This window comes from Bos indicus x Bos taurus, chromosome 7 (genome assembly GCF_003369695.1).
Source record: "Bos indicus x Bos taurus breed Angus x Brahman F1 hybrid chromosome 7, Bos_hybrid_MaternalHap_v2.0, whole genome shotgun sequence".
Classification (NCBI taxonomy): domain Eukaryota; kingdom Metazoa; phylum Chordata; class Mammalia; order Artiodactyla; family Bovidae; genus Bos; species Bos indicus x Bos taurus.
In genome coordinates this window covers 58,699,606-58,720,134 of record NC_040082.1, presented here as the reverse complement: position 1 = coordinate 58,720,134, position 20,529 = coordinate 58,699,606, and the positions used below count along the sequence as shown (strand labels likewise).

At 41.7% G+C, this 20,529-nt stretch overlaps 1 protein-coding gene across 17 annotated transcripts in view; it reads left to right on the top strand.

Moving 5' to 3' along the window:
• LOC113895258 (protocadherin alpha-C2) overlaps positions 1-18,611 on the top strand; it is a 209,969-nt gene extending 191,358 nt beyond the window's left edge. For 14 of the 17 annotated variants that reach the window (XM_027546231.1, XM_027546228.1, XM_027546233.1 and 11 more), the window contains exon 4: positions 15,897-18,611. In XM_027546231.1, coding sequence (XP_027402032.1) covers positions 15,897-16,207 — 311 coding nt within the window. In that variant the 3' untranslated portion in view covers positions 16,208-18,611. The remainder of the gene's footprint in view (positions 1-15,896) is intronic. The other 3 variants (XM_027546238.1, XM_027546236.1, XM_027546224.1) reach the window with 1 other exon arrangement.
• Positions 18,612-20,529: the final 1,918 nt, after the last annotated feature.

Sequence of the window (20,529 nt, the reverse complement as noted above, 5' to 3'; positions counted from 1 at the left end):
TAAAGTACTATATTATAAAACAGTGTGCATTTACATTGTTGATGTAAATATTAAACAACGCAGCATCATTTATGCAAAAATATTCACGTTTCCCTCAGACCCACTCCCCTTCAGTGAGGCAACCACCATTAACAGTTGTGTCTGTATGTTCCAAAGATATTTTTTGAATAAACTTTATTTCTTTAGAGCAATTTTAGGTTCCTAGAAAAATTGAGTGGAAAGTACAGAAGGTTTCCAAATGCCTCTGTCCCCAAACTGCACTATCCCCACTATTGATAACCAGACCCAGAGCCGTGCATTGTTACACCTATACTGACAGATCATTGTCACCACCCAGAGTCCATAGTTTATATTAATACTAGAGTTCAGTCTTCCAAATATCTTTCAAATTAATTTTTAGTTACGTAATTGATGTATGAATGTGTTTTCTATGTTTATTAAAAATAGGTAGGCTTTCAGAAAGCAAAATGGGATAATTTCAGCCATGAAATTAAAAGACACTTACTCCTTGGAAGGGAAGTTATGACCAACCTAGATACCATATTGAAAAGCAGACATTACTTTGCCAACAAAGGTCTGTCTAGTCAAGGCTATGGTTTTTCCTGTGGTCATGTATGGATGTGAGAGTTGGACTGTGAAGAAGGTTGAGCATTGAAGAATTGATGCTTTTGAACTGTAGTGTTGGAGAAGACTCTTGAGAGTCCCTTGGACTGCAAGGAGATCCAACCAGTCCATTCTAAAGGAGATCAGCCCTGGGATTTCTTTGGAAGGAATGATGCTAAAGCTGAAACTCCAGTACTTTGGCCACCTCATGCGACAAGTTGACTCATTGGAAAAGACTCTGATGCTGGGAAGGATTGGGGCAGGAGGAGAAGGGGACGACAGAGGATGAGATGGCTAGATGGTATCACTGACTCAATGGACGTGAGTCTGAGTGAACTCCGGGAGTTGGTGATGGACAGGGAGGCCTGGCGTGCTGTGATTCATGGGGTCATAAAGAGTCGGACACGACTGAGCGACTGATCTGATCTGATCTGATCTGTTGAGTATGTAGCTTATTTTTATTTTTTAACAAATGCTTTTCCAAGACACTACATATAGACCTGTCTCACTGTTCTTTAATAAGAGCATACTGTGTTGTATGTCTATATTATAAGTTATTTATCAAATTTCCCTTTGGTATATATGTTTTTCAAACAAGGTAGTACACATTCTATTTTTTAAGTTTAAAAATATTTTTTAATTGTAGGATAATTGCTTTACAATGGTGTGTTAGTTTCTGCTGTACAGCATTGTGAATCAGCTATATATATATATACACACACACATATATATGTATATGTATACATATATCCTCTCCCTCTTGAGAGTACACTTTCTTATGCATATTTTTTGTGCTCCTGGTATATATAGGATAGGGTATGAACATATCAAATTGGCACTCTCATATCTGGGGTTGACTGCACTTGTTATCAGTTCAGTTCAGTTCAGTTCAGTCGCTCAGTCGTGTCCGACTCTTTGCGACCCCATGAATCGCAGCATGCCAGGCCTCCCTGTCTATCACCAACTCCTGGAGTTCACCCAGACTCATGTCCATCAAGTCAGTGATGCCATCCAGCCATCTCATCCTCTGTCGTCCCCTTCTCCTCCTGCCCCCAATCCCTCCCAGCATCAGAGTCTTTTCCAATGAGTCAACTCTTCGCATGAGGTGGCCAAAGTACAAGAAATCCCAGGGCTGATCTCCTTCAGAATAGACTGGTTGGATCTCCTTGCAGTCCAAGGGACTCTCAAGAGTCTTCTCCAACACCACACTTCAAAAGCATCAATTCTTCAGCGTTCAGCCTTCTTCACAGTCCAACTCTCACATCCATACATGACCACAGGAAAAACCATAGCCTTGAGTAGATGGACCTTTGTTGGCAAAGTAATGTCTCTGCTTTTGAATATGCTATCTAGGTTGGTCATAACTTTCCTTCCAAGGAGTAATCGTCTTTTAATTTCATGGCTGCAGTCACCATCTGCAGTGATTTTGGAGCCCCCAAAAATAAAGTCTGACACTGTTTCCACTGTTTCCCCATCTATTTCCCATGAAGTAAAAGACTTCATGATGCCATGATCTTCGTTTTCTGAATGTTGAGCTTTAAGCCAATTTTTTCACTCTCTTCTTTCACTTTCATCGAGAGGCTTTGTAGTTCCTCTTCACTTTCTGCCATAAGGGTGGTGTCATCTGCATATCTGAGGTTATTGATATTTCTCCTGGCAATCTTGATTCCAGCTTGTGCTTCTTCCAGTCCAGCGTTTCTCATGATGTACTCTGCATATATGTTAAATAAGCAGGGTGACAATAAACAGCCTTGACGTACTGCTTTTCCTATTTGGAACCAGTCTGTTGTTCCATGTCCACTTCTAACTGTTGCTTCCTGACCTGCATACAGATTTCTCAAGAGGCAGGTCAGGTGGTCTGGTATTCCCATCTCTTTCAGAATTGTCCACAGTTTATTGTGATCCACACAGTCAAAGGCTATACACTCCCACTAACCCTCACCTCTGTGTCACTTCACTCATTGGTACCATCTTCCAGGGACTTAGCCCTCAGGGTTGAGAATCCTGGAGCAGAGAAAGGAGAGAATTTATTTGTGACTAACAGTAGTAACAGCTCACTTGTACTGAGCACTTATACCATGTTTTATGCACTCAAGCCACGTATTGTTCTAAATATTTTGTGCTGTGCTTAGTTACTCAGTTGTGTCCGACTCTTTGCTACCCCATGGACTGCCAGGCTCTTCTGTCCATGGAGATTCTCCAGGCAAGAATATTTGAGTGGATTGCCATGCCCCACTCCAGGGAATCTTCCCAACTCAGGGATTGAACCCAGGTCTCCTGCATTGTAGGTGGATTCTTTAATGTCTGAGCGACCAGGCAAGCCTGAGAATCCTGGAATGGGTAGCCTATCCCTCCTGCAGAAGATCTTCCCAGCCCAGGAATCAAACCGGGGTCTCCTGCATTGCAGGTGATTCTTAACCAGCTGAGCTACCAGGAAACACTTTATATGTATTAAATCTGTTAATCTGTATAACCACCTCAGAGATAAGTCTGTTATGATACTCATTTTATTTTGTTTATTAAAAGCCTTTTATCGGAGTATAGCCGGTTACCAATGTTATGATAGTTTCAGGTGCACAGCAAAGGGACTCAGTCATACATATACATGTATCCGTTCTCTCCCAAACAGCCCTCATATCCAGGCTGCCAGGTAACATTGAGCAGAGTTCTGTGCTATACAGTAGGACATTGTTGGTTATTGATTTTAAATATAGCAGGTTGCTGCTGCTGCTGCTGCTGCTAAGTCGCTTCAGTCGTGTCTGACTCTGTGCAACCCCCTGGATGGCAGCCCACCAGGCTCCCCCATCCCTGGGATTCTCCAGGCAAGAACACTGGAGTGGGTTGCCATTTCCTTCTCCAATGCATGAAAGTGAAAAGTGAAAGTGAAGTTGCTCAGTTGTGTCCGACTTAGCAACCCCATGGACTTCACCCTACCAGGCTCCTCTGTCCATGGGGTTTTCCAGGCAAGAGTACTGGAGTGGGGTGCCATTGCCTTCTCCGATAGCAGATTACACCTATTTTAATATTTAGGAAACTGAGACACCTAGCGTTAATTAAGGTCACACATCTGTCTAGTAAATGTCAAGATCCAAAGCAAGGCTCTTTGACTTCTCAGCCTGTGCTCTTAACCTCTACACACACTCTCTCTAGAGAGTTTAATGCCATAACAATGTCAGAGTTTCTCTACATTGTTTATTCCTTAAAACAATATTGTATTTATTCATTTACTTGTCTTGTTCTACACTATAACTCTCTGAGGGGAGGGTACCTGTCCAAGTATTATTCATAACCCTATACCCTAATGTCTAGCACCACATCTGCTTTATTGTATGTAATAAATAAATTTAGTTGAATGGATAACAGTGCCTCTTGGAGGTCACTACTATTTCCATTTTATAGATGAAATTACAAGTCAGTGTCACCCACATAGTGTAGTAGAAAATAGTAGGAAGCAGAATAGCAGAGCTGCAATGTGAACCCAAGGCTTTTGATACCTAATCCAAGGTGCCATCCACCTTGTCTAAGCTGCTTCCATTCTGCCTGTTTCAGAGGCTCTGGAGAATGGTTCCCTACCTAGCAACCGTTTCTAAGCTGGAAGACTTCACAGCTAGCTGGTTTTAATGATCCCTGGGAGGGGCAGAGCCTGATGAGAGGAAGGCCCTTGGAAAAGAGTTTCAGGAAGCTCTGCATCCGGGAGTCAGTTGTTAGAAGAGTCAGATTCCTTAGAGGACTACCATGTAGTAATGATATGTATCCTTTATTTCAGTTTCTGTGTGCTAAATATTATTCTGTGTGATTTATGAGCAGTGTCTCTTTTTACTGATCACAGTCCCATTAGATGGATATTATTATCTTTGTTTTACATGTGAAAGAATACTGAGAGGCCAAGTGGCTTGCTCAAGGTTATACAACAAATAAGTGCTAAAACTAGGATTCAACTCAAAATATGTGACCCCCAAACATTCATTTCAAGCACTCTGCTACCCTTGGTTATAACAGAAGCTGAAGCAGGGGGCATTGTAAGAAGAAACTGCCCTCCCAAGACCCTGGAGGACATTAGTGATGAGAAAATAAGGTAGAGAAAACCATGTAGTCTGAGCCCTCTTAGGTGAGGGGGGTCACAGAAGAAATGTTATTTATTTATTTTTTAGCTGACTGTGGAGAGCTAGGGAGATTTGAGACCAGCCATTCCAATTTTTGAATCTGGGTTCTCAGCACGTGATGTCTTTATAGTCTTAACCTAGAAATGGCAGAGTTATTTTGGGCACAAAGCAAGAGCTGTGGCTTTAAAAATATGCCACTGTATTTATCTCTTCCGCTTCAAGATTACTGAAAATTAGCCCAGCTGTGGCCTGAGGCACCAAACAGCCACACAGTCTTCTCAACCCACCCAGAGCGGCTGAAACACCCAGAAGTGGCAGCCTCTGGGAAGTGGCTATCAGATTAGTTCTCCATCACCAAGCTTACTCTCTGATCACACAAGCACACCATCCTTTGCCAGCTACTGTGGGGATCAGGATGCTAGGCCTGTGAATCAGCTCAGCTCTGTCTTCTCCCCCATCCCCAAGGCTTTAATAAAAGTAAAAACATTAATAATTCTACTATTGAGCTGGGGAATCAGTACAAGAATAATTTTTCAGCTTTGTTACCCAATTGCTGTTTGAGTTAAGGCAGATAATCTTGCTGTAATTTAAGCCTTCAGTTTCCTTATCTATAAATTGAAAATCTTATATATATATATATATATATATATATATATATATATATATATATATATGCAAAGTACTTAATAAAGTACTTGGCCCATAGTAAGCAATCAATTGATATTCCTTCAACACATCAGTCTTCTGTTACTCTGGTCTTACTAACAGGTAAAATGGTGATGGACTTTTACTTTGTGCCAGGCACTGTGTTATGTGCTAAGGATAACTGATGACTCTGCAGATAAAGAATCTGCCTGCACAGGAGACACAGGAGATGAGGGTTTGATCCCGGGGTCAGGAAGATCCCCTGTAGAAGGAAATGGCAACCCACTCCAGTATTCTTGCCTGAAAAATCCCATGAATAGAGGAGCCTGGTAGGGTATAGTCCATGGAGTCACAAAAAGTCAGACATGACTGAGCAGCTAAACACACATACAAGGATAATTACATTTAATCCTGTAACAGCCCTATGAGGTAGATGCTATTACACATGAAAACTGAAGCCCAGAGGTAATTAAATAATTTGCTAAACATCACATAATTTACATGATGTAGCCAGATTTAGACCTAGTACTCTGATTATAGAGCCTAAAGTCTTAAAGAGAAGAGGGAAGAATATTTTTACATTCTCCAGTTTCCATGGAAAATTCCTTCCACTGTCAACTGAAGGACGAAGAAGCTGTGGGGAAATGCTGTTAGTGCTCGCCCAGGTGGTTTCAGCTTTCTTCCCCTCTCTATGATTCTGGACAGGATTTGAGTTTCCAACCGTCATTCTCCTGTGTTTTGTGGGCTGTAATTACTCAGATTTACTTTGTCCAATTCATAAAGGATCCAGCAAGGGGGAGGAGGTGGAGCTTGTCTAAGCAATTCATAGACCCCACTGACGGTGGAGTAGGGGGTGGGGAGGGAGCTGGAGATGTTTTACATCCTAATCTTTCAGTGGGTTTGCTGGCAGATACTTTTTGCCTTTTGGTCTGAGCATGTATTCAGGCTGGACATGTATAATTCTGCAATCTGCCAAGTTCTGGTAGAGAGAGAGAGACAGAGAGAGAAAGACAAACGGACACACTCTCTGTCACACACACACAAACACACACACACATAGAAAGACAGGCACACAGAGAGAGGGAGATGGAATGGTTGGTCAAAGCTGCAGAAGGCTCCAATGAAATTGGAGCTGCTTGAAAGGCCTCAGTGGCTGGAGGGGTGGGGAAGAAGTCCAGGAGAAGCGAGATGTCGCTGTGCAGAAAGCCTGGATGTTCACTTTCAAACCCAGAATCTGCGCATCCTTCTGTGCCCTGACCCTTCCCTGGGCAGCCAGAGGCAGCAGCAGCAGCCCAAGCCCTCGGGAGAACAAGCAATCCAGGGGAGTTGTCTAGCGGAGCCGGAAACGCCTGTAATCATTTAATAGCCTTTGCTGGCTGCACCGACAGAACGGAGTAGGCGGTAGGCAGGCTCCAGAGTGCTGTCTGGCAAGATAGTCCCTGGCTTTAATCAAAATGATGGGTTTCCTGGAAGCTCTTTATTAACCTCAGCACCAGAATCCCAGAGATGGTAACAAAAGGATGAATGGGGCGCGGAGGGGAGGGGCTGAAACCTGCAGGCTGGGCGGTGATTTTCCTGAGCTGAGCCCTCACTCCCGCAGGCACCCCTCCCCCCAGCTGCACAAGTCTTTCCACTTCTGCTCGCTTAGAGAGAAGCTCCTGCCTGCATCGCCATCTCTCAAGCGGGTGACTAAACAGATATAGCCGTAGAAATTGCTATACTTGTATAATGCCTCAGGGTTTTCACACAGCATTCCTATACAGCTCAGCATGTGGGTCTCATGACTGGAGTGAGACTCCCTAGATTTGAGTCCAAAGCTCCACGGTTAGTAACTCTTGATTGATCTTCAGTATCTTCATTTATAAAACCGACATATTTATAAAGCAGACATAGATATTGGTCATATCTACTTCCTGTGGTTCTTGTGAAGAGTAGAAATTATATTGCATGCAAATCTGCTTAGCTGGGTGCCACACACAGAGGAAGGCAGAGTAAATGCTAACTAGTTCATGACTGATAGAGACAGAAAGGTGATCACCTCCATTTTATGCCTGAGGCACCTGATGCTCAGAGTTTTTTCTATAAATTGCCTAGGACTAGGTACCCTTAAGGGCTTCCCTGGTGGCTTAGATGGTAAAGAAATCTGCCTGCAATGCAGGAGCCTGGGTTTGGTCCCTGGGTTGAGAAGATACCCTGGAGAATGGAGCTACCCACTTCAGTATTCTTGCCTGGAGAATTCCATGGACAGAGGAGCCTAGGGGGCTACAGGCCATGGGGTTGCAAAGAGTCAGACATGACTGAGTGATAAACACACACACACAGGTACCTTTAAGTGATAGAACCAGAGCAAGCCCTCAGTTTAGAAGAGCAAAACAAGAGGAAGAGAGGAAAAGAGAATTAAAATCCCTCCAACATTCTCCAGGTTTGCCCCTCTAAGAACTTTCCTGAAAGTAGTATGCATAGTCAAAATGACTGTGGGTGGTTCTGTTAAGTAGAGTCCCCTGGACTGCAAGGAGATCCAAGATGTTGAAGCTGAAACTCCAATACTTTGGCCACCTGACGCGAAGAGCTGACTCATTTGAAAAGTCCCTGATGCTGGGAAAGATTGAGGGCAGGAAGAAAAGGGGATGACAGGGGATGAGATGGTTGGATGGCATCACCGACTCAATGGATATGAGTTTGGGTAGACTCCAGGAGTTGGTGATGGACAGGGAGGCCTGGCATGCTGCGGTTCAGGGGATCGCAAAGAGTCAGACATGACTGAGCGACTGAACTGAACTGAACTGAGTTGAACTGAAAGTCAGTATAAATCAGATAAACTGCTCCTGGCCTTAACTGATTGTACAAACAGATTAGAATGGGAGTTGGGGGTGAGTTTACAAGTCTGGCATTTGCTTCACAATCTTTAGGACCTTCCCTGGCATCTGCATTGGCAAAACCTCCAGCTTAATCGTTCCTAGTCACTGAGGCTAAACTCCAGTCAGAGTTAGTTTAGCATGAAAGAAGAAAGTTGGAAATGCTTACCTAAGGGGAGTGCCTAACTCCCCTTGGATTAATGAATTAAATGAAGTGGTCAGCTACCCCTAGAAGGCAGTTTTTTTTTAAAGTTGCAGATCTATATGTCTTTGTGTTAAAAAAAAAAAAAAAGTGTGTTGTTTGAATTTTTTAAAGTATCCCTACCTATTGTGGATAAACCAGACAATTAAAAAAAAAAAAAGCAAAACCTATATTTAACGTATAATTATGATCATACTCTGTTAAACTTTTGGGGCTTCCCTGGTGGCTCAGGCAGTAAAGAATCTGCCTGCAATGCAGGGAACCAGAGTTCAATCCCTGGGTTGGGAAGATCCCCTGGAGAAGGAAATGGCAACCCATTCCAGTCTTCTTGCCTGGAGAATTCCACGGACAGAGGAGTCTAGTGGGCTATAGTCCATGGGGGTTGCAAAGAGTTGGACACAACTGAGCAGACTAACACTTTCACTATTAAACTTTTAAATTCCATTAGGTTGTAATCTGAATGTCAGGGAAGGGCTGATGTCTGTCAGAAGCCCTCTTTAGAGGACTCAGGTCAGTTCAGTCACTCATGTCTGACTCTGTGACCCCATGGACTGCAGCACACCAGGCTTCCCTGTCTATCACCAGGTCCTGGAACTCGCTCAAACTCATGTCTAGCAAGTCAGTGATGCCATCCAGCCATCTTGTCCTCTGTTGTCCCCTTCTCCTCCTGTCTCCTGCTTTCTAGGTTGGTTGTAGCTTTTCTTCCAAGGAGCAAGTGTCTTTTAATTTCATGGCTGCAGTCACCATCTGCAGTGATTTTGGAACCAAGAAAAGAAAGTCTGTCACTGTTTTCTTTGTTTCCCCATCTGTTTGCCATAAAGTGATGGGACTGGATGCCATGATCTTAGTTTTTTGAATGTTGAACTTTAAGCCAGCTTTTTCACTCTGCTCTTTCACTTTCATCAAGAGGTTCTTTAGTTCCTCTTCACTTTCTGCCATAAGGGTGGTGTCATCTGCATATCTGAGGTCATTGATATTTCTCCCAGCAATCTTGATTCCAGCTTGTGCTTCATCCAGCCTGGCATTTCGCATGATGTACTCTGCATATAAGTTAAATAAGCAGGGTGACAATATACAGCCTTGACATACTCCTTTCCCAATTTGGAACCAGTCTGTTCTATATACAGTTCTAACTGTTGCTTCTTGACCTGCATACAGATTTCTCAGGAGGAAAGTAAAGTGGTCTGGTATTCCCATCTCTTTAAAAATTTTAAGACTCTAGTAGATCCATTAATTTGGGTTGTGGCTTGTCTCAGTCTTGTCTTTGTTAGCCAGTGTGCTGGGTCCCTGGGAGCAGAGGGGAGGGGACCTGTGGGAGGTCCCAGGAAGGGGAAGGGAGACAGTACAGAAAGAGGAAGCATTCCTTTGACTGACCTGGGACTGGCCCTGGGCTGGGGTTAGGGGCAGAAAAGGTATGTTTTCCTTTCTCATCTTTTACTTATCTTCCTTTCTCATCTGTCTCATGAGATACTGTCCTCAAGTATCTCCTTGATTCTGCCCCCAAAGTCACAGAATTTTATAAAAAAAAGTCAGCCAAGGGTTTCAGTGCTCTTGGTCAAAAGGGACTCAAATGAAGAGGTCAGTAAATGTTGTTTGTCAGATCCTTTAAGCCGTTATTTCATCCAAACGAACCCTCAGAGATGTTTGCGCATACATTGGCCTGAATAGGTTGAGTACAAGGACCCGGGAGACGCTGGAGAAACCAGATCCTGTTCTGCTCTGCAGAAGCTGAATATGGGAGGATGTACCTGAATGGTTCTCTGATTGCTTCTTAGTGTGGAGGCTGAGTCAGACCCAACCAAGACTCCCAGCACAGGCGCAGAAGCTCAGTGACATATAAAAGAAGCTCATTAACTCTTAGCAGTCCGGCTATGAGGAGCTGTCTCTGCCAATAGGCGTGGTCTTTCAGGTCCCTTAACTCTACAAGATAAAAATATCTCTGAGCTTGGCTTCTCCAGATGACCATCCTGAAGGCCTCATGCAGGGTCCTGGCTGTGGTCAGAAAAAATTTCCATCCTAGGCTTTGAGAGCAATTGAAGGACTATGGAGTGGTGTTGAAACCCAGTTCTCTTAGACACCAAGTCAGGGGCTTTTAAATACATTTCCCACTTTTGTCTCAGTCTCTCAGAGGTAGGCCTGTAATTGAAAGGTCAACAGGCAGATTCTGGGTGAGCGCAATTGCAGATCTGATTATCTTCGGTGAATCAGAGAAATTAGTCTTGGGGACAAAGTATCTATTGCTCTCTGTCCAACGGGCTTCCCAGGTGCAGTAGTGGTAAAGAGCCTGCCCGCCAGTGTAAGAGACACAAGTTCCATCCCTGGGCCAGAAAGATCCCCTGGAGGAGGAAATGGCAGCCCACTAAAATATTCTTGCCTGGACAGTCCCATGGACAGAGGAGTCTGGTGGGCTGCAGTCCATGGGGTGGCAAAGAGTTGGACACAACTGAAGTGACTTTGCACACACACATGCCCTCTTCCAAAGAGCTATATTGTCAGCTCTGTCAGGGAAGCATGGTGAAGCACAGGAGTTTATGGGCTAGAAGAAACTCTTCTATCCCCTTTCCCTACTGTCTGCTGGTATTTGGACTAAATCTGCAGTATCCTTACCCTGCCCTTCTAGCCCTGAGAGCTGTGCCTTGTATATTGCCTGTGTGTGATTCCATTTTTTGGGCTCTTACATTGGAGACAGCCTCGGCATTTCACATGCATTTCCTGATTGTCTTTAGGGACTCCCAAGTGTGGCAGAGGGAAGTTGTTTGAGCTCCTGAGGAACTGGCACCACTTCCATTTCTCACATCAGTCCTTTCATTCATCCATCTAGCAAGTGTTTATCAACTACCTGTTATGGGACAGGAATTGTGCTAGACACTGGCTACACATTGGTGAATAAAACAGATATATTTTCTGCTTCTCTGGACTTTACAGTGATAGAGATAGAGGTGAAGGGAGGTGCAGCTTGGCTAGGATGACTGTACAGTGCCTGTCTGAAGAGGTTCCAATTAAGCGCAGACTTGAAGAATGAGAGTCTAAGCATGAAGGGGAGATCATTCAGGCAAAAGGAGACCATATGTGTACAGGCCTTGAGGCAATAACAATCCCAAGGGGTATTAAGGAATTTAAAGAAAACTTGTGTGGCTGGACGATAGTGGTAAGAAGGAGATTTGTAGATGAAATTGGAGAATTAAAAAATAACAGGTTATTGAAGGGCCTTATATACCATGTTAAGGAGTTTGATTTTTTTTTTCTCAAGGCAATAGAAAACATTCAAATAATTTTAAGTAAGGGGAATGATATAAAATAATTTCTATTTTTAAAGGATTTTGCTGTGTGTATATTATACTTCAGTACTTTTAAAAGGGAGAAAGACTTAAAGGAATAAAGGTAACTCGGGCTGTGTGGAAGCTTAGAGAGAGGCAGAAGTAGAAGCAGTTTGAGCAAGGAAGAGGCTGTAATTGTTGTAATTCACAAGCAAGATAGAGTAGTGGTATCTTGAAAAAAGGTAGCAGCAGTGAAGTTGGGGAGAAGAGGACACTGGTTACATTTAGGAGGCCGAAATGACAAGTGTTGGTATATTATAAATGAAGAATGAAGAATAGAGACAAATGAATAATGACTCTGGAATTTCTGCTTTGAGCATTGGAGTGAATGGAGTATCATCGACTGAGATGAGAGATTTAGAAGGGAACAGAGGAGAAGAATCATGAGTTTGATTTCAGATTGCTTCTGTTTGAGATGCCCATGAGACTGCCAAGAGGAGATACCAGACAGGCAGTTGGATACATGAGATTGGAGAGACCTGTGGACTTTAAGTTTGTATCTCATCAGCATATTTAGATGGTGTGTATACCCATGGACAGGCTGAGATCCCAAAAGGAGAGAGTGAAGAGAAAGAAGAAGAAAAGAAGAAGAAGAAAAAGTCTAGGGCCAAACCCAAGCGTATTAGATGAGTATCTTGTGAAGAAACTAACAGCCCGAGAGAAGGGTCAGGAGAATAGTTTTACTGAGTGAGTGAAGTCGCTCAGTTGTGTCCGACTCTTTGTGACCCCATGGACTGTAGCCTACCAGGCTCCTCCCTCCATGGGATTCTCCAGGCAAGAATACTGGAGTGGGTTGCCATTTCCTTCTCCAGGGGATCTTCCCGACCCAGGGATCGAACCCGGGTCTCCCGCATTGCAGGCAGACGCTTTAACCTCTGAGCCACAACTCATTAAACGTAAGTCTTTCAGGACTGCCCTGGTGGGAAAGTGGTTAGGTCTCTGTGTTCACAATGCAGGGAACACGGGTTTGAACCCTGGTCAAGGAACGGAGATCCTGGATGCCATGCAGCATGGCCAATAAATAAATAAATGTTTCAAGAAGGTTTGAAACTAATGCTGTTGAGAAGTTCAATAAGATGTGACTAAAATGTGATCACTGGCTTTGGAAATAATACAATTAGTGAGCTTGCTGTGAGCAGTGTTAGAAAAGCAGTGCTCAAGGATGCCAAATTAGAGGAGATTGACAAGTGATGGGAGGTAGGGAGATGGAGATAGCACACGTAGAGAATCCCAAGCTACAGTCAAACATAAACCATTTGTCTGGTGGTTCATGGCTTCTCCAAAGGAGCACTGTCAGATACATGAGCCTTCTGTGATGCCACAGAGTTCCAGTGTCATGGCCCTTGGGATCACTTTGCCCAGACAGACCATTACTCTTCTTCCCCAGCACTGACTTCTACTCTTCTAGATGTCTTTGGTGTACTTTAGGTGTGTCTTCCACTAGAAGACTCTTGGGAAATTCTTGCATTGGGAACCCCTGTGGATGCATAATCTTTTTCCTTAAATATCAGCACAAATTTCACTTCTCTTCTGGAATCTTGTTTGAATTTCTCAAGTGTGATTAATGATTTTTGCCTCTCAGTCCTATAATACTTTGGGGCTTCCCTGATGGCTCAGTTGGTAAAGAATCCACCTGCAATGTGGGAGACCTGGGTTCAATCCCTGGGTTGGGAAGATCCCCTGGAGGAGGGCATGGCAGCCCACTCCAGTATTCTTGCCTGGAGAATATCCATGGACAGAGGAGCTTGGCGGGCTACAGTCCATGCGGTCACAAAAAGTCGGACATGACTGAGTGACTAAGCACAGCACCCATATATATCTTTTATTTTTAATTGAGATATAATTGACACATAATATTGTATCAATTTCAGGTATACAATATGGATTACTACCTGTATATGTAGGAAAATGATCACAATAAGACTAGTTAACCTCTGTCAGTACACATAGTTACAAAAACATTTTTATTATGATGAGAACTTTTAAGATCTCATCTTTCAGCAGCTTTCAAATATGCAATACAGTGTTAGTAACTATAGTTACTGTACATCACATCCCCACGACTAACTTATACTATAACCGTAAGTTTGTACCTTTCGGCACCCTCACCATCGCCACCATCACTGCACCCACCTCTAGCAACCACCAGTCTGTCTTCTGTATCTATAAGCTAGTTGCTTTGTTTTTTTATATGCCATTTATGTGAGATCATATGTATTTGTCTTTCTCTGTGTTATTTTGTCAAATATTTAAGTATTGATTTATTTCACTTAGCATAATGCCCTTGAGGTCCATTCCTGTTGTCAAAAAGGGTAGGATGTCATTCTTTTTTATGGCTGAACTTTATATCCATCACATTTTCTTTATTCATGAACCAGTAGATACTTAAATTGCTTCCATATCTTGCCTACTGTAAATAATGCTGCAATGAACATGGGGTACATATATCTTTTCAAGATAGTGTTTATGCTTTCTTCAGATACATACCCAGAAGTAGAATTGCTGGATCATATGCTGGCTCTATTTTTAATTTTTTGAGGAACCTCCATATTCTTTTCCATAGTGACTATACCAATTTACACTCCCACCAATAGTGCACAAGGGATCTCTTTTCTCCATACCCTCACCGACACTTGCTATTTCTAGTTTTTTTTTTTTTTTTTGGTAACAGCCATTCTAACAGGTGTGAGGTAATAGCTTATTGTGGTTTTGATTTGTAATTCTCTGATGAGTAGTGACATTGGGCACCTTTTCATGTACCTGCTGGCCATCTGTATGTTTTCTTTGGAAAAATGTCTATTTAGATCATCTTTCTACTTTTTAATCAGATAGTTTGGGATTATTTTGATATTGAATTCTATGACTTCTTTATATATTTTAGATACTAACCCCTTATCAGATGTAGAATTTGCAATTTTTTTCTCCTATTCCATAGGTTGCCTTTATCATTTTGTTGGCTTCCTTCTTTGTGCAGAAGTTTTTTAGTTTGATGTAATATAATTTGTTTGTTTTTACTTTTGTTATCAGATTTAAAAAAATCATTGTTAAGACTGATGGTAAAAAGCTTACTGTTTATGTTTTCTTCTAGGAGTTTTATGGTTTCAGGTCTTATGTTCAAATCTGTAATCCATTTTGAGTTAATTTTTGTATATGGTGTAAGATAGAGGCCCAGTTTCATTCTTTTGTATGTGGCTGTCCATTTTTTCCAGCATCATATTGAAGATGCTGTTCTTTTCCTATTGTATATTCTTGGCTTGTTTGTCATCAATTGACCATTTTTGCCTGAGTTTATTTTTGGGCTCTGTATTCTCTTCCATTTATCTCTGTGTCTTTTTATGTCATACTGTTTTGATTAATTAACTTCATAATATAGTTTAGAAGCTTCATGCCTCCAGCTTTGTTCTTTTTCTCAAGAATGCTTTGGCTGGGACTTCCCTGGCAGTCCAATGGTTAAGACTCTGCACTTCTACTGCAGGGGGGCATGAATTTGATCTGTGGTCAGGGAACTAAGATTCTGCATGCCATGCAATGCAAAAACAATACAAACAAACAATACAATACAAACAAACAAAGACAAAGAATTTGGCTACTGGGTTCTTTTGTGGTTCCATACAAATCTTAGGATTGTTTGTTCTATTTCTGTGAAAAATGCCATTGGAATTTTGATAAGAATTGCTTTGAATCTATAGATTGCTTTGAGTAGTATGGGCATTTTAGCAATATTAATTTTTCTAATCCATGAGCATGGAATATCTTTCTACTTGTTTCTGTCTTCTTCAACTTATTTCATAAATGTTGTAAAGTTTCCGGTATATCAGTCTTTCATCTTCTTGGTTAAATTTATCCCTGGGTATTTTATTGCATATTCTACTTTAATCCAGTACATTTCTTGCCCCACTCCCAGGCAGGATAATCACAACTAGATATTCTTTAGGGAATTCTTCACAAAGAACCAAAAATATGTTATTAGAAACTTAGATTTATGGACCCAGTGGTGAAAAAAATCTGCCTTCCTGCTTGTTTCCAAACACTGGCCTTGCCCTAGGCTTGAAGAAATAACCCATGATTTCATGGGTGCTGTGCCTGTCTGTGCAGCCTCTCCTGTGTTCAGTGTGGCACATGGAAGACATATGTTGACTCTGTGACTGACTTGCAGTGTTTTGTCTTGCAGAACCAGAGGCAGGAGAGGTGTCCCCTCCAGTCGGGGCTGGTGTCAACAGCAACAGCTGGACCTTTAAATATGGACCAGGCAACCCCAAACAATCTGGTCCCGGTGAGTTGCCAGACAAATTCATTATCCCAGGATCTCCTGCAATCATCTCCATCCGGCAGGAGCCTACTAACAGCCAAATTGACAAAAGTGACTTCATAACCTTCGGCAAAAAGGAGGAGACCAAGAAAAAGAAGAAAAAGAAGAAGGGTAACAAGACCCAGGAGAAAAAAGAGAAAGGGAACAGCACGACTGACAACAGTGACCAGTGAGGTCATCTAATGGAAACAAGCCACTTAGCCAATTTTTGTAATAATGGCAGATCTCTCCCATGTAGCAACTCCCTACTCCTTTCTCCTGTCCACACAGACCCTCTCTTATAGACCTCAGAAATCTGCAGAAAGTTCCCTGTGTCTGTCTAGATCACATTTAACAGGTTTTTGTCTTAAAAGCTTTGCTAAGTCTGGTGTTAACTCTTTCTCTCCACTCTGGCTTGTTTGCAGAACCTAAAAAGCAGACCCAAGTTTCCTTTCTCCTCCGCCGCAAAGGAGAGGCTTCCCAGCCCCGCCAGTGAGAGGTTGGACTCTCTGCCCTGTGCTCCGGGGATCCTGTCTTGATGACACTTGCAGGGCAGGCTGAAAGGTTTTGAGATTGAGCAGCTTGAGTGTCTGTGGCTACTGGGTATGTGTGGCCACCGGGGATAGGTGAGTGTCAGATGTTGGCTGGGATGGGCCAGGTTAGACTAGGAGGGTTGGGAAACAAAGGCAAATCAACAATGGGAAGGATGAAATGAAAAAGGACCAGACTTTCTAAATCTTTACAACTCAAGAGGTGGTGGCCACCCTCTAGCAGACAAAATTCCCTCCACTGACAAGGCTTTGGGAGTCCCTAAGTCTCTTGGCTGTGGTGTCATTATACCTAAAACCTGCATTTTTACCTACAAGCCTGTAGTTCAGTGTTCCATGGGGGGCCAACCAGGGCAACAGAAGCAGATCTGATGTGTTTCCTGTATATGTCCTTGTGCTCACTTTATTAAAAATTCTTTTGCACACAATGTTATGAAAAGGTCAGGTCCTTTTCCAACAACACATATGCAAAAGCAAAAGAAAACCCCAACACCTCACTTTATGCTGTTTGTTGTTTGATAGATTTATTTAAAAAAGAGCAAATCTATAACTATAAATCTTTAAAGAGAAATATGATTAATACAACTCCCCTAAACTATCCTCGAAAGAGAATTCCGTCTACAGCCATTTAAATGATCATTGCTGCTACAGAAGTGCTTTAAGAGAATTGCCTGAAACATCTGTATTATACCGGCCACCTGCCAATCACAGCTTTACTCTTTCAGGTCACTCTGGGGCTGCCTCTTGCATGTATTAATTACTAAATAAAAGGATCTTTCTCTCTCTCTCTCTTTTCTAAAACACAATTATGTGCACTTTGAATACACAACCTTCTCTAGCCAACTCTATCAAGACCCAGAAATTGAAGAAAAATATTGTTTTCTCGTACATAACAGTGAGCAGACTTTTCAATCCTCGAATTCTGTGATTTGTCTTGGAGTGCTAGCCAACACCTTCTCTTTGGTTTAGTTTTCCTTTTCTATAACACTCTGAATTGCTAATCTTGCTAACACCTATGATATTACCTGAACTCAATCTCCCATATGTATGCTGTATGCTATTATAAGACTCCTGAAATATATTTACTCTGTGCTTGTGTATGTGAATGTTATTGCAACTATTACCTAGAGTGAACTTTAAGCTTTATTGTTGAATGTAATTCCATTATATTTCCTTTTGTACACCTGTGAAAAAAGTGGAGTAGTGTTTTTTTAACCATTGTTAATCAGCTTTTGTGTATGAAAGATACAGTAAAATTTCTTTCTTAAATCAAGATACTGGTGATTCAAGGAATTTTATTTGTGGTCAGCCAAGTGCCATCTCTTGCCAAGACTCTGGCTGGCAAGGGAATGGATAAAGCTGTTTTTTTCTAGTAACAATTCTGGAATACATACTGAAGATATTCCCTGAGGGTGTGTGCAAGCACAAAATTTACCAATTTGACCTCTTTGAAGTTGCAGAATGCTTTGAAATTCTAACAATACCTGGAATATCAGCTCATAGAAAATAATGAAATTTACTGCCAACCTTAAATAAGAAATTTTAATTTTGTTTAAATGTATGGTTTAAGAAGTTTGATGAACTATATTATCTTTTAAAAGTTAACATAAAAGAGGTAGGAGTCTGTTATTAAAGCAAAAGCATTAAATCTAAAAAAAAAACAAACCTGTTTTGTCTACTTTTAGCTTCATTCTCCCATTTTTTGAAGGGTGTGTAACTTCAGCTCTGCAGGATTGCATGGGGTAAAACTTATTGCTAACACATGTGAATCATTGCTACATTGTAGGTTGTGATCATTTTGCCCCACTGAAACCCATGTATCTGACCTTACGTGCCTTTTGAATACTAGGAGAATCGGGCTAATTTATTAATGATGATAATTATAATGTATGTGTACAGCACTTTTTACATTTGCAAAGTGCTTTCCAATCCATGTTAGTTACTAGTTATTACAGCTGTAAGGATAAAACACATCATGTGGATTCATTTTTGATTGGTGCTATTGGTATTTCCTCTGTATTGCTAATAAATGGAAAATGGTGGTATGAAAGAAATGGTGGTCATTTCTAAGTATAAAAGTAGGAGCAAATAGAACACTGATTATCATTAGCTATTATTATTGAAGAAGGTTGCAGTGTGAAACTTACTGTATCACTCTCTGGCTGTCTCCCTGGCTATTATGTTTATTACTAAGGCACGACACCCAATGGAATCAAGAATCAAATTCCACAATATCACCAGAACAGGCAGCCAGGAGATTTCTGGGTCACATCCCAGTATACCATTTCAGTCTTCTCTAATAAGAATTCCAACAAACCAATTTTAATCACTAGAGCCCTCCAGTCATCTAGTTCATATTTTGTTTAGCTCTTGCATCTCTCCACAATTGGGAAATCAAATAATGCCCCCAAGAAATGAACTTTTATTGAGTACAGGTGTATGCCAGCCTGTGTAATAGGTAGGCTCATAGTACATGTTTTGTAACAAATAGATGATATTTTCCTTCTGTAGTTAAAATTTTATGAGCATGTGCTTTAAAAAAAAAAAAAACTGACAATAACATGGAGATTCCTCCAGGTCAACTCTTAAGTCATTCTTTTTAATTCCTGTACAAATCCCATATGATAGCCAGATCATAATGTCATAATGTACTCATTTTTTTTCTCTATTAATGGACAGTTGGGTTATATCCAGATTTTTGCTACTAGAAACAACAAATAGCACTTATATGCAATGATAAATTTAGTTGCCGAACTTTATAAAACCTGGTCTAGGTGTATCCCAAAGAGGAAATGGGGAAGGCTTTTATGACTATTACATGACTCCTGCAATAACTGCAGTCCTCTATCTGAACATACACTTATTTTTAGCACTGAGCAGTCGATTATGGCTCTATTTATATAGATGACTGATGAAAAACAGAATAGACGTTCACAAGAAAGAGAGGTGAGAAAGAATTGTTTTCATCTACTTATGCAAAATCATTTCCTAGGAGCTCCATTTCACCCCAAGACTTTTCTTCTTCCAATTGTAGATTGAAATGCATGTGTCCAGGAGGAAGAAATTTTCCTTTATCCTTCTACATTCTTCTGGCTAATCGAAGAACAAAGTCGACATGAGACTGATTAACAGGAGAAAGTCAAACGGAAGTTTAATACCAGGTCTATGTGGGAGAGACCCAGGAAAACTGAGTAACTCACTAAAATGCCCAGAACCCTCACCTTAAACACCATCTTTGGCTAAAGACAAAAGAGGATGTTGGGGGTAGCGGTTTGGGACTTTAAAGGAGAGGAAGGCAATTCACATGGAGATAGAAAAGCAAACGTTTGGTAAACAAATATTTGCTGGGCCTGCAGAGACAATGGGACACAGAATGGACTCTAATCTCTATCTAGAAATCTCTATCTAGGCCCTGCCCAATTTCCCCCTAGTTTTTCTTTGCATATGTCTGATGACAGTACTATTCTGCAAACAGGCCCTTTATCTTTTTTTTTTAATTGAAGTGTAGTTGGTTTACAATGTTGTTATATCTAAATTCTTTAGGCAGCTAAGTGGGAAGTAAAAAAAGAGACTTCCTGAGTCTTCAGTTTCTTAAAAATAATCAGCCTAAATTAATCCCCATGCCAAAGAGATGCATTCTGGGTGGAAAATTTTGTCCCCTGCACCAGTTTTGAAACACTGATGTTGGGCTTGTTAGGGAGCTATAGCTGGGATGGGGGCTACCCACATGAAGCTACTGGTAAAGAACCCACCTGCCAATGCAGAAGACATTAAGAGATGTAGGTTCAGTCCCTGGGTCGGGAAGATCCCCTGGAGGACGGCATGGCAATCCACTCCAGTATTCTTGCTTGGAGAATCCCCATGGACAGAGGAGCCTGGTGGGCTACAGTCCAGAGGGTCGCAAAGAGTCGGATATGACTGAGTGACTGAGCACACAGTACAGCTGGAATGAGCAGTACTGGATCAAG